This window comes from Lepidothrix coronata, unplaced genomic scaffold (genome assembly GCF_001604755.1).
Source record: "Lepidothrix coronata isolate B3197 unplaced genomic scaffold, Lepidothrix_coronata-1.0 Scaffold98, whole genome shotgun sequence".
Classification (NCBI taxonomy): domain Eukaryota; kingdom Metazoa; phylum Chordata; class Aves; order Passeriformes; family Pipridae; genus Lepidothrix; species Lepidothrix coronata.
The window spans coordinates 939,476-953,521 of record NW_016690278.1 but is presented as its reverse complement, the minus strand read 5'-3'; the positions used below and the strand labels follow the sequence as shown (position 1 = coordinate 953,521).

General features: G+C 40.7%; 1 protein-coding gene across 8 annotated transcripts in view; it reads left to right on the top strand.

Annotated features, from left to right (window-relative positions):
- Window positions 1–940: 940 nt before the first annotated feature.
- The window catches only part of PIGG (phosphatidylinositol glycan anchor biosynthesis class G), an 89,416-nt gene continuing 76,310 nt past the window's right edge, over window positions 941–14,046 (top strand). For 7 of the 8 annotated variants that reach the window (XR_001876113.1, XM_017822512.1, XM_017822510.1 and 4 more), the window contains exons 1-6: window positions 941–1,191; window positions 4,477–4,682; window positions 5,664–5,873; window positions 7,367–7,555; window positions 9,065–9,203; window positions 12,742–12,954. Coding sequence is in view for 7 of the 8 variants with exons in the window: in XM_017822512.1 (XP_017678001.1) it covers window positions 1,032–1,191; window positions 4,477–4,682; window positions 5,664–5,873; window positions 7,367–7,555; window positions 9,065–9,203; window positions 12,742–12,954 (1,117 nt within the window). In the remaining variant the exon portion in view is untranslated. Of the gene's footprint in view, window positions 1,192–4,476; window positions 4,683–5,663; window positions 5,874–7,366; window positions 7,556–9,064; window positions 9,204–12,741; window positions 12,955–13,408; window positions 13,898–14,046 lie in introns of those variants that run through there. The other variant, XM_017822516.1, reaches the window with a different exon arrangement.

Sequence of the window (14,046 nt, the reverse complement as noted above, 5' to 3'; positions counted from 1 at the left end):
CCAGCCAAGTCCAGGTGTAAATGTGAGGGCAGCCTTGGGGCACTGCACTTGTAGGATCAGGGAAAACATGCCACTCACAAGTAATGCTAAGGACTTGTCACTTACGCCGCAGAAACACCTACCACACCTTGCTGGTGGAATGGTGGGCCATACAAGAACTGTATGGTAGAGATGAGAAGCAGTTTTGTTCAGAAGAGTGAAATTCCGAGGCTATCATCCTAAATCCATGAGCAATAGCGAGACCAGTATAAACTGCTTCACTTTGCAGAGTGTCTTTGGTTTCTTCTTTCAGAAAATTAAACCTTTAAAACTTATTTCTCCCCACTCGTCTGCCATGACCCACCTGCTCCAGTCTGTTTCCATTCCAGTGAAAAGACTGAAAGGTTATCACTATTCAGTTGTATTGAGAGATGTGTGCGTGTGTGGAGAGGAAAGGTTCTGCTTTGCCAAACACCTGCAACAATCCCCGGCTTGGACTCCTTCCTCACCTGCCATGCTCTTCTTGTGGCAACATTACATAAAGTCTCCCTTCACCTCCCGCTCCAGCGGCTCCTTCTGCGCTGGGGAACGCGGGGCCGGGTCGCGGGGTGGGATGGCGGGGTGTGACGCGGGGGGTGGGTCGCAGGGGTAGGACACGGGGTGGGGTGCGGAGCGCAGGGGTGGGACGGGAGAGTGGGACGCGGTGGGGGGGCCGAGATGCAGGACGCGGGTCTGAGATGCAGGATGAGCGATGCGGGTCCGGGACGCGGGATGCCGGTTCGGGAACCACGCTCGCGGCTGAGGGGGCGGTGCACAGGGCCCCACTTCCGGCCCGGCGTTGCCGCCTCTCGCTTGAGAAAGGGCGGGGTCGCCTCTGGCCAATAGCGGAACTCGGCGGGCGCGCGCGGTGGGCGCTGGTTGGTCGGCGCGGGCCGGGGGCGGGGCTCGGCGGCAGGGCCGGACCGCCGGCGGGGCCGCCCCGCAGAGCCGGCGTAGCGGCGCCCGGGACGGGTCGGGGCTGGTGCTGGTATCACCGCCGGGTCTGTACCAGGATGCGGCTGCGCTCGGGGGTGTTCGCCTCCACCTGCCTCCTCGTGCAGGCCCTGGGCGTCGCGCTGTTCCTCCGCGGTTTCTTCCCGGTGCCCGTCAGGTCTCTGCCCCGCAGAGAGGCCCGCGCGGACTCTCCCGCCGAGCCGGCCCCGCCCGGCCCAGGTAACGCGAGCAGCCGCCCAGCGCGCCCTCTCCCTCGGTGCCGCGGGACACCTTTCTGGAGACGCCTTCGTGCTTCCAGAACTGCTTCCGGAGTAGTTTAGAACTTAGCTGGTTTCTATGTAGTTGTCGATTTCTGCCAGCAGCATCTGCTCACTGTGGCAAAAAGCCTCCAGCGTCAGCTGTCACGTCTCTGAAGGGTTTTCCTGTCCTTTTATTCCCCGTTCCCTGACGCTGATGTTGCCGTCATACCCCTCCTGTTTAATGGCAAGTTGTTTGCATTAAATGATGCCGTCTCAGTTCAAACACCTGAGTGCTTGCTCTGTTAACTCGCTGGTTGTGTTGTGCCCAAGAACCATCGTGTCTGTGATGCTTCTGTGTTGTGTGAGCGTCTTAACCCCACCTCGCTGGGATTTTAGCACCTCAGTAGCCACAAAGTGACTGTAGCAATGCAGGTTGCAACGTGCACAGTATTGCTGTCCATTACCATTTCTGTGAAATCACTGCCTTTACAGGTCCTGCTCTATTCTGTAGCTGAATTGGCGAAACCAAAGTTTTCAAGCGTCTTTATAACGAGGAGTCAGTAGAGGACATGTTGATAGTATAACTTTCTTATATGTTCAGTCTCAAGTTGCATTAAAGTAATGTGAAGAAGAGGACTTTGTACTTGAAGGAGTGTTCTTCACCAGTGTTTGGAGCTTGTAGGGTGGGCAGTGGGCAGCTGCATGGAGTAGGAGTTATTTTGCTCCTTGCAAGCTCTTGCCTGGGACATCTACTTAGTAACTTTGTGGAACAGGACTGTACCTGCCAAACTGGGTCTTCAGCTGCTTGTTATTTGTTATTATTCTTTCAAAGTGTGTGACTTTTTTTTTTACAGAACCACAGTATATTCTGAGTTAGGAGGGACCCAAAAGGATTATCGAGTTGTTACTTGAATTGTGAGACGCAGTGGAGGGAAGAGAAGGTTGTGTAATTTAGAATGTGATGTGCCGATACCAATTAAGCAGGAACAATGAAAGAATTTAATCTGGTAACAGACCTGAGTGGATTTTGTGGATGGCAGGTTGCTTTTAGCTGGAGTTTACCAAGACTGCCAGAGATGTTTGATAGGCTGCTGTGAGTGAAATGTTGCATTCACATGTGATTATTGGCTGGAGCCTAATGCAGAGGGAGACTGCTTGGGTGGGATGGAGATGTCAGATTAACTGGGTTTTGAAAGGACTGATTTGTGCTGAAGAGTGTTGGTGTGCACCACAGGGCTCTACAGGCAGTTTAAATTTAGGTGTGTCACTAGTAATCCCAGGTGTAGTAGGCAAAAATGGAGTGACAGTGGAAGAACATTCTCTTTCTGTAGTTCTTGGGTTATGATTTGCTTCCACAGTGATCTCTTGGTCTGGACAATAAGCTCTAAAGGCAAGGTGTTGCTTACTAAACACATGATGCAGAAGGCTTTCAACCTACTTTAGGTCTATCCAGGAAAGATTATTTCCCCAGTGCCTCTGTATTTCCTGCATGTTTCCTTTGTGAGTCCTGACTGCCATTGACCACATGCTGTCTTGCCTGTGGGATGGCTGTAATAGTGAATCCTTACAGCACATCATTGTAGGAAGTTTTTGATAGAGAACCTGTGGTTTTCTTCACTGCTTGCAGAAGTTCAGCTTCATTTAAAGTAACTGTTCTCTAAGTAAGTAACCCTAAATAAGCATTCCACATGCCAAGACTTGCACCATGTATCGTTTTCACTATCTTACAGTAAGTATTTTCAGATGGCTTGTGACTCAGAATTCATTTGAACTTCTCAATACTTTGACTTACCGATGAATTACACTGCAGGAGGAACTTAGGAGTAGGGCATATGTGTTTATGATCTGATCATTTTTGGTGTCCAGGAAGCTTTCTTTCACTAAGCAAGTAGATAGGAGTACATTACGAGAAAGATTTTACTGGCAGTACATCCAGTGATGCCTTCTTGTTTTTCATGGAGAGCCAAAGCATACCTTTTAGTTGATAATTCAAGTCCTGTTAAACCAAAATTATCAGTTTAATTAGGGTTGCTGGTAGTTAGCATTTTATTGTTTTTGAGATTTCCTTCTTCCCCCTGCTATGCCTTCCTCCATAATTTTCTGATCTGGAAAAATCATTAGCAGTAACGAGTCTGTGAATATCAGTTTATTGATGCTTATCTATGTACTCCAAAATACAGTTTCTGAGGGTTTTTTTCCTTTTTGGGTTTTTTTTTGAGTTTCTTGTGTTAGACACACCACTATCTGTGACCTTTCCAAATTGTCAACCGCTTATGCAGAAACAAACTTTATTCTAAAGGAGTGTAAAAACCCTAGCTTTATATAATACATGTACTGAGTAAACACAGTCTTGTCTGAGCAGAGGTCTGTGGGTAGGATGCATTCTGCTTCCATTTTGCCCTTCTGTGTTTTTTCCTGGTAAAGAAATGAGACTTGTAGAGGGTGAGCCAAGAGCTTAATGTCACCATGTGGACCGAACTGAATGCAGATCAAGAGTTGCTGCAGCCAGAATTAAGTCTGTGCAAGAGAAGGGTGGCCCTGAAGGCATGACATTGCCTACTGCTTGATGCACAGCAGCATTTTGCTGTGCCCACCCATGTACCACGGTCTGGGAATTCTGGAATTGGATTTTGGCCCTGCAGCTGCCATCACCTAACTAGCCTGGTATACAGTCTTCTACCTTGAAGGGAGCAAGTGTGCACAGATCTTTTACCTTCAAGTTTCAGTGAAATTGTCTATTTCTTTGTAATTTTCCTGCTATCTCATATTTCTTTGTAATTTTCCTGCTGTTATCTTATGGTGAGATTTGATTAAGTTCTGATGTGCAAAATTGTGCGTTAGTACAAGTGAATGCAGCATCTTTTTTTAACAAAAGTGTCAAATATATGTGTAGTTAAGCTTTAATGAATTAACAAGAGAGAAAGTAGCAGCTACCCCTTCTTATTGCTTTGTACATTCTCCATTTCAAAGCTTTTCCTCAGTTTTCCCGATTTCACATTACACATTCCATTCACATTTTGTTTTACTTCCTAGATGCTGTGTTGGAGTTACAGTTGAGTTATTCCTGTGCTGGATGGCCTGAAAACCCAGCATCCTCCGATTACTTCTCATGCTGGCTGTTGTTTGCAATTTCTCATTTCCAAATGTAAAAATAATAAAGGAGATGAAAGCACTCATTTCTGTTGTGAAGCTGTCCTTTTAACTTCTGTCTAGTCTTTGGTAAAATTTGTTAATGACTTTTGTGTACCCTGTTTTTGTTGCTTAGGAATGGTTTCTAACTGGACCAAGATTCCTGCACCGCTTTTCAATAAAGTTGTCGTTGTTCTGATAGATGCTTTGAGAGATGACTTTGTGTTTGGATCCAAAGGGAAACAGTTCATGCCATATACTACGCAAGTTGTTGAAAAAGGGACTTCCTACAGCTTCGTTGCTGAAGCGAAGCCACCTACTGTGACTATGCCTAGAATTAAGGTAAATTTTTCTTTTTTTTTCCCATTTCGTTTGAGAAAGTTTTGAAGTGTTTGTTTTGTATGCTTGGAGTTGGCGTAAAGGACAGGTTTGTTGTGTTAGTGCAATCTGTGGCTGAATCTCTCTTTGCTGTAGGAGTGCATGTGATAGAGTCCTGATTTGCCATCGCCCAGAGGTTAAGGCCCTAGTGCATAATCTCTTTATTTGCAGTCATGGGAAAGCCAGCAGCCTCTCAGTTGTCAAGTTTTCCACTGGTCTTCTATCCAAGAACATTTTTATTGGTATTTCTCTGTGTTCTTGTAACTTGGATAGAAAATCCAGTTTACTATTAAATTGTTTTGTCATAAGGATGTTTTTGAAGAGCTTAAAAAGGAAACTGTGTGAAGTTTTACGTAACTAAAAGATTAATTGTGGTGGTATCATCAAAATACTTGATCATCCAGGCTTGTCAGTGATGGATCTGAGTGACACCTCTTCATTGAAGAAGCTGGGGGAGTGATCTTTGTAGGTCAACTAGAAGGCCAGTGAGAGAGTGAGGGGGAGACAGTCTGGTAACTATTCATAGGTGGACTTCATTTCATTTCCTAGATGTTTCTTATTTAGTGTTTCAAATGTACTATCTTTGTGAATGTTGAGTCAGTTTACTTAGACCTTCTAAACTATCTTTTTGGTGATTTAATGACTAGTAAATGAAACAAATTTCAGCTAAGTCATACAAAGCCATTTTGCTGTCCACTAGTTAAGACAATATTATTTTTACCTTTTGTAAAGCAATCATTATCTCTCACATCAACTAGCACTGTATTGTGGCAGGTGAGGTTATGTGTCAGGGCAGCCTGTGTTCTTTTACTTTGTTATGTTTCTTTACTTAAAGTATAATTTGCCTGCCATCTGGTTTATTGCTTCCTCCTGCTTACACTGCTACTGTCTTCTCATCCCTGGAAGCTTCTTGGTTAATGTTGTATCTTTTCTTGTTTTGTGTAGGCTTTGATGACAGGTAGCATACCTGGTTTCATTGATGTTGTTGTGAACCTCAATTCTCCAGCTCTGTTAGAAGACAATCTGATATGGCAGGCAAAAGCAGCTGGGAAAAGAATAATCTTTTATGGTGATGATACATGGGTTAAATTGTTCCCAAAGCACTTCATGGAATACGATGGAACTACATCGTTTTTTGTGTCAGACTTTACAGAGGTGAGAGGCTTTGTATGATCCCAAGGTAAATAAAGTGAATACAAACACACGGTGGCAACTTCTAAGAGTGAGTGAGTAAAGCTATCCTAGTTCTGAAATCTGCACCTGGCAATTAAATAGAAATTGGATTTACATGTGTGGTTGGTATGGGCACTGTGGAGCTAAGCATTTCAGTCCTTCATGCATATGCTGTGGGAAGTGTTTGGATGATGCAGTTACTGTATAACTTTCCTAAATGTACGATTTTCTTACAAAACTTCTTGTGGTAAGAAGTTAGACCAGTTGCTTTGTTTAAAAATTCCACTATCCACATTTCCAGTTTGCTGTTGTATTTATATCAGTTAATGCCGTCCTTAAGTGACCAATTAATAGATTATCTCGGTCTTCTAGAGGCATACTTTTGTAGTATTGCATCACTTTTGTAATTGCAATAGGAGTAGTGTTTCATTATGTTAACAAAGAAGGAGCATAGAAAGTAAATGAAACAAATTGTGAAAATTCTTACTCTGGACACACTAGAAGAGTAAAATGCTTTGGCAATTTTAGTTCATTCTTGAACCTTTATGGTTTGTTAAACCTCAGGCTGTTGACCCACTGCTACTGACACATTTTATTAACATATGTAAGGCAGTTAAAAAGGTCTAAATGGATTGGAAGACACTTTTAACTGGTTACACTAGTAAGACTTGCAAAAGCTTCAACATACAGTGGAAAAATGCAAGTATGCTGCTGGATCTGTGATTTTGTGACTCTCAAGCTCTTTAGGCAGTCTTTATCTATCTGAATATAGTCCCTTATACACACAGTTTTAATAGATTTTTTTGGTAGTTATGATCCAGAGTCAGCAAAGTGATGTTGCATGTGAAATATTATAAGGATTTTTAATATCCAGGGAGAAGATATGCAACTAAAAATGCATTGTCAACCTAAGCAGGAAAACAGGTAAGTTAGGCTCCAAATAATTTAAATTAAATTTTTAAATAATTTTACTTTCTCACTGTGTTGCCAGTTCTTTCACTTGCAGCAAGTACAATCTTTTTGTGTTTGCCTAGCAAAAACTGAGTTGAAAAAGCAAGTGTGGGTTTTTTGCCCTCCTGTGATTCCAAGCACTAAACAGAGGCTTTTCCCTGTGCTTACAATACTTTATGTACTTGATAATTTGTGAAGTGAGAGATCAGGAGTGTGAAGGATGAAAGTGGTTTAAGTTTCTGTGGAAGCTTGGCAACCTGTTTGCCTTGTTTGTGTATAATCTGATGCATCGTGACCAGAAGCAAGTAATTGGGGTGAAGAATCTCTTTTGTAAGAGAAATATATTTGACTGCTTGACACTGAACTAATTAGTTTGATTTTTTTTTCTCTCGTTAACATTGCGAATGACTGTAATTCTCATCAACTTCTGCAGAATTTTAATGGGTATTGCAATCTAATTTTTCCATGTTTTTTTACAAGAGAGAAGTTATTTTTACCTTTTAATTGTTTTCCTTTTCTTTGAGGTTGATGACAATGTTACCAGGCATTTGGATAGAGTGTTAAAGAGAGAAGACTGGGATATCCTAATACTACATTACCTGGGATTGGACCATATTGGACATATTAGTGGGCCAAACAGCCCATTAGTGGGACCAAAACTTCGTGAAATGGATAACATACTGAAGAAGATTCATATTTCTCTTCTTTCAAAGGTAATATAGCTTCCTCTTGGATCAATGTCTTGTTAGTTGTGGACTGACATTAAAATGCTCGCTGGTTGTGGATGGTAGCTCGTTTATTCCTGGACTGAAGTGGGTATTCTTCAGTTCTTTTCCTTCCCTTCCCAGGACATTCCCCAGTTAACAGTACAGTGTAGCGTTTTTAAGGATTTACTGGCTGACTTTAGTAACATCTGTTAAGAGCCTCCTCTGAGCAGCTGTGGGAAATAACTCCCTCTTGGTGTGCAGCGAGAGGAATGGATGCCAAAATTCTCTTATCCCTCATGAATTAGGGCAGTGGTTGGTGTGCTTTCTAGTAATGAAATTCAGCGGGAGGAGTAATGGGCATGTAAAGCTAATGGCCCTAATGTCTACAGTTATGAAGGTATACCTAATTCTTAGATATTTGAAAAATTCAAATGGAAATGGTGGTTGTAAACTACATTTTGTCTTATGGTAAATTCAACACATCTGAACCTGTTTTTAGATTTGGATATACAGGTTGTCAATTACCTAAACATCCGTGTCTGGATGTTGAACTACCAAGTCCTAATTCCAAGTGGCCCGAAGCATTTTTCTTGTTTGTTTTTGGCAACTGCAGTTCAGAGCAGCTGCTCACAAAATTTCAGTAGTACTTTTAGACAAATGGATACTGTTGTATGAAAGGAGAGATTAAATCCTGTGTGTGGAAGCTTCATGAATGTTGTAGTGGTTTTGCTACAGTTTTTTAATACGTTTGCTTTTGTCAACAGAAAGCCTTTATCTCAGTTTTAGAATACAGGAATAATAAAGGCACTTTACTTTTTTGGGTAGAACAGGTACTGGTAATAACTAGAGATGACAAAAAACGACTTTGTTGCGGATTGACTGTTTATTTTCTGCCATCTTTGATTTGTTAGCTCAAAATTCTTGGACAGGCCTCACTTACGCTTCTGTTGTTCTCTTTATTCAGAAACATATGCACTGTTTAACGTCAGTCATGATCCCAAAAACACTTGAGACACTAGAGAGTATTAGAAATAGGATTATTTTTTCATATTAAGTTGATATGATTTTACCATTTGCAATATTAATAATTCAGCATGTATACTGAAAACTCGATGAAGGTGAAGAAAAGAAGTGGGAAATATTTCTCTGTTAATGCTACTGTTCCTGCACTCCTGATTTTCTTCCTGCAGATAGCCTTTATTTAATCTTTTGGTGAATTTCTTGAGACTGTAAATTAAGGGGTTTTTAAAGTTTGGGATTTTTTTTGGTGAGTTTTTTTCCTAATATATTGACAAGTCTGTTAGTAAGTATGTGCCTTAACTTCTAAAAATTACTATTACCGCACGACATTTAGCTGCAGACGTCTCTTGTTATCTACCCCAGGTGTTGTGAGCAAGTTTAAAAAAATTAAATTCGCTTTGAGTCATATTCATGTTTGAAAATGATAGAGATAGTGAAGTGATAGATGTGACTCGTCTTAGTACAATAACTTAAATTTTTTTCTGTGATTTGCAGGAAGAAGCTTCTTTGCCCAATTTGCTAGTTGTGTGTGGGGATCACGGGATGTCTGAAACGGGCAGTCATGGTGGTTCTTCAGAAGGAGAAGTGCACACACCTCTTCTGTTTATCAGCTCTGCTTTTGAAAAGAGAAGTGGTAAGGATCAAAGAACTTTTTCAGAACTGTCTTGGTTTCCGATGGAATAGTGTTAATTTTCTTCTTAGTAGCTGGTACAGGGCTGTGTTTTGGATTCAGTATGAGAATAATGTTGATAACACACTGATATTTTAGTGTTTACTCTGAATCAAGGACTTTCCTGTTTTCCCATGCTCTGGCAGGGAGCAGGTGCAAAAGAAGCCATGAGGGAGCATAGCTAGGACAGCTGACATGATCTGGCCAAAGGGATATTCCGAACCACGGAGCATCATGCCCAGTATATAAACTGGGGGCTGCCAATCTCTACTTGGGAAGGGCCTGGACATCAGTCAGCAGGTGGGGAGCAATTTTATTGTGCATCATTTCTTTCTCTTGGGTTTGATTCCTCTCCCTCTCTCCTTTTCATTGCTACTATTATTATAATATTTTATTTGTTTCAGTTATTAAGCTGTTCTTATCTTAACCCAGGAGGTTTACCTTTTCTTTCTGATTATCCTCCCACCCAGGGTGGGGGTGTGAGTGAGTGTGCTGTTGTGTGGTACTTGGTGTAAGGCTCCAGTGGATACCAGTGCATAGTGCACCCTAATAGTCTGAGAATACTACTACCATATATGACTGTAATAGTAACAACAACAACAATAATTAAGTGTAGATTATAATAATTATTATTGTAATGAAAAGGAGAGAGGGAGAGGTATAAAGCCCAAGAGAAACGAGTAATGCACAGTGCAATTGCTCTCCACCTGCTGATAGGTGCACAGCCTGTCCCCAAGAAGCAATGGACAGCCCCCAGTCAACTCCTTCCAGTTTGTGTACTGGGAAAGATGCTCTGTGTTATGAACTATTCCTTTGTCCAGTCCAGGTCAGCTGTCCCAGTTGTGTTCCCTTCCAGCTTCTTGTGTACCTGCTCACTGACAGAGCACAGGAAATGGAAAAATCCTTGACTAAGGGTAAGCCTTACCAACAGCTAAAACATTAGTGTATTATCAACATTATTCTCATATTGAATCCAAAACACAGCCCTGTACCAGATACTAGGAAGAAAATTAACTCTATCCCAGCTGAAACCAGGCCAAGGACACATTGGCAACTCTGATTTATACTTGCTCTACAATTCTTCCTGAAAAGTACTTTGATTTCTTCTACAGCTATCTGACCAGGCCCATTCTATGTGACCCAAAGCTCTGGTTTTAGCCAAAGCTAGCATCTGTATCATGATAAAACCGTGAGTTAAATTTTGTAACCATTGAGAGAATTGTGTATTTTTTGGATGATAATTTTCTACAGTACTGCCCTAGCTGAGTGTTGAGAGCTAATAAGATCTGTTGTCAAGATCCTGGGCTACTGGTAAATGAATAGGTTTAGAAGCAAAATCCTATTTGAAGTTAGTTTTGTCTCTCATTTTCCAGAATATTTCCTTGGCCTCCATTCTTCCTTCTCAGCTAGGACAGAGAAATGAATTAGTTTCTCATACTGAGAGTTAGCAGGCAGGAGGAAGAATTGCTCTGTGAAGGGGTGAGAGGTGATAGCAGTGAAAACATGACTATTGATGGCTAAGCCTTAAGGAAAGAATATGGAGCATGAGTATATTTACTGTATTGGCCAAGTAGTTAATTTTGTATCATTGATGTGAGTTGATATGTTTCTGAAACTGATTTTCTACTTGTAGATAATAATGAAAGATAAAAGTAAGATAGCTTAAGGTAAGAGGCAAGAAGGAAATGGAGTGGTAGAGAATCTTTAGTCTAATTTCTGTAGTAGTGCTTAAAGAAACTCCTTGACTGAGTGAATTGGTGAAATGTGAAGTGATATTCACCAGAAGTGAATATTTTCCCTTACAATGCTTTCTTCTGCCTTTCATTCTGCCTCTTGCTCATTTCCATCTGATTTCTTTGCTTTTAAAGCCTGTTTGAAGAACCTTCGTTTGTTTATCTTGCTGGAGGTTCCTGCAGCACAGTAAAGTACATTTTTCTGTCTGTCATTTATAAGGCTGTTATTCAACTGCAATAGAAAGCATTGCTTGAGGACTCATTGAACTCTTCTTGGGTCTAAAAACAAAACAAAGTCAAGAGTAGACCAAAGCTCTTGGATAAGCTCTTGCTTTATGAATTTCACCAGTATGTGTTGACTGCCAGGCCATGAGAGTGTAGATTCTGTAAATGCAATCTCGTGTTCATTGGGATTGCTTTCTGTTAGGTTTAAACTAAGCATGCTGTTTTTATAACACAGTGAAATACATCTCTTCACCTGTCTTTTGGGATAGAGTTTGTGATTTCGAATGATGCCTTTGTAAATATCCATCAGTTTACTTCTCATTGGTACAATAATTAGGATTCTAGTGACTGCTCCTTATGATCCTACTGTAAACAAAATGTACTGTGGTTAATTTGGTAGACCTCAAAATAGTAATCCTGTGGGCTTTTTGCATTTAGTATGCTGTCAGAATATTACTCGTGTAGCCTTCTACAGAGATGCGTCACCCATGATTGGCTAAATGCAGTTGGTAGTTTGGCTTTTTTTTAACTAGTTAAGTACTTGCCTTTAAAGATAAAATCTGAAAACTGCTGACATACAGGCACTCATGCAAAGACGCTTTACGGATTATAGATGGCATTCTGTACAAATATGGGATTAATCGGAGCTAGATAGATGAGAAATGAGAGAAGTTCTAATGCTCTTAAAGGGAGCCTTGAGAGTAATAAAGACTATGTAGAATTCTTTCTGTACTGTACTTAAGTTAAAACACTCAGTGCCTGGAGTTACAACGAGGACAAAACAAAAGCGTAATAGAAAAGCACTGCTACGTAACTAGTTCAACATGCAAAGGAACAATTGGCACAGCAATCTTAAACAAAAGGTTACTTATGTTAATGAAATCATTCACATGTACCAATGTCTGTGGGACTGAAGGTTAATCCTGATAACTGCAGTGAGTTAATGGGATCCTGCACAGAACCCTTTAGAAATGACTGAGTTTGCCTGCATGCAGCTACAGATTTTGAGCCTCAGCATTCTTTACCTGATCTCTAATTCTGTTTGCCTAGCAACCTGATATTAATTGAATCTTGAGCTGTTGTCATTATATTGAGAAGCTTCTAGAATGTTGTCAACATTATTTTAGATTCTCATTCTTTGTTCATGCATTAAATTAGTCTCCTGTAGTGGTTCCTGCTATTTCTAATGTAAAAGTTATGAAACCCTCTTAGGATGTGGGCTGCAACTTGATGTTAAGGTGATCTCCTGGACCATCTGTTTTCTTACTTGCATAACATTCATGTTGTGTTTACAGTAGTTGTTAGCACTGAAGAGTGATACTGGCTGAGAATTTAATAAATTTTGGATTTACAGCAGCAGAGGACAGCAGCTGAAAAAGATCAGTCAGCTCTCTATGGACCGCTTGAAATAGCTGAGCTAACAGCAATGAAAAAATTTTGAAACTAATAAGGTGCCAGCTGTCTCTGGAGAAATAGAATGGGCCTTTTATTGAAATACCTCTCTCATTTTTTCCCCCCCTGTTCTTTTCTTTTGTTGATTCTAGGTCCTCTAACCCAGCCTGAACGTGTGCAACAAACAGATTTAGCCAGCACACTGGCAGTAGGTCTTGGTCTGCCAATTTCAAGAAATAGTGTTGGGAACCTTATACTGCCAGTTGTTGGAGGCAAGACAATGAGAGAACAACTACGTTTTGTGCACTTGAATGGGTTCCAGCTTAGCAGGTTGCTGCAAGAGAATACACCTGCATATGAAAAAGGTAAATCAGCTATAAAAAAATGTTACATAGATACTGAAAGAAGATTTTTAATTAAACAGTTTGGACTTTCAGATTCAAGAGTATAGCACGGTGCTGCAAAGTAGCTGTTCATTTGAGAGCAATATTCAGAGAAATGGTACTGAGGTCAATCTTTACTGTAACTTACTTTGATACACTGCCCCTGAATACAGCTTTTTTAATGACCAGTAATACTCCTAGTAGGCAAAAGAGCAGAAATAATGATGAAGGACTAAGATTAAAGGAAAACTGCCAGTGTGGTTAAATCTCAGTGGTTTCGTAACTCCTCTTTGTGAGGTGTCCTACATAGGGCATTTACTCTGAGCTATTTGGAGAATTAGCACAGCGGAGTGAATTTTCTAGTTTAAATAAAAAGATTCTTCAAGTAAAACTTGGAAATAATTTAGGGTAAGTTATCTTTTTATTTCATTTTTAGGTACGAGTTTATTTGGAGTGAGGACCTAGAGAACTGCAGAGTTGCCTATTAAAAATACATGCGTGTGTGTTTGGAGGAAAGAATAAAAAACAAGTGGAAAAAATAACCCCAATCTAGCAAAATGTAGTATTTCGTTAAGAAGCATGATACAAACTGCAATATAAATAAGGAAGATAATATGATAATTATGTGAAAAAGTTGAGTCAGAGGATGAAGGAGAATATTTTACCATAGACCTTAGAAGATGTTGTTATAAAGTGGCTGTGAAGCTTGTCACTTGATTTATAATCTATTGAATCATTAAAATAACAAGATGAGAATGCAGAGCTGTGTTGCAGCTATGAATAATTAAAATGGATAGCAACGTAAATTTTAGCAAGGTGATCATTGTGGGTCAAGAATCAATTATCTTTCAACATCACAGCTTCTAGTTGTAACTAAACCCTGTCCAGGAGCTGAACCAAAACTGCCACTTGTGGTAGCAATGTGTCAACAGCAGGACCCATGCTCCAGCTACTTTGATATTTTATTTTTTTTTTTTTTGCCCAGATTTCCTCTCTTAACCCATTTGTCAAGTGAGGAACTTGCCCTGTTGGGGGAGTTCAGGATATGGCTGTGTTGCTGAAATTTCTGTCACA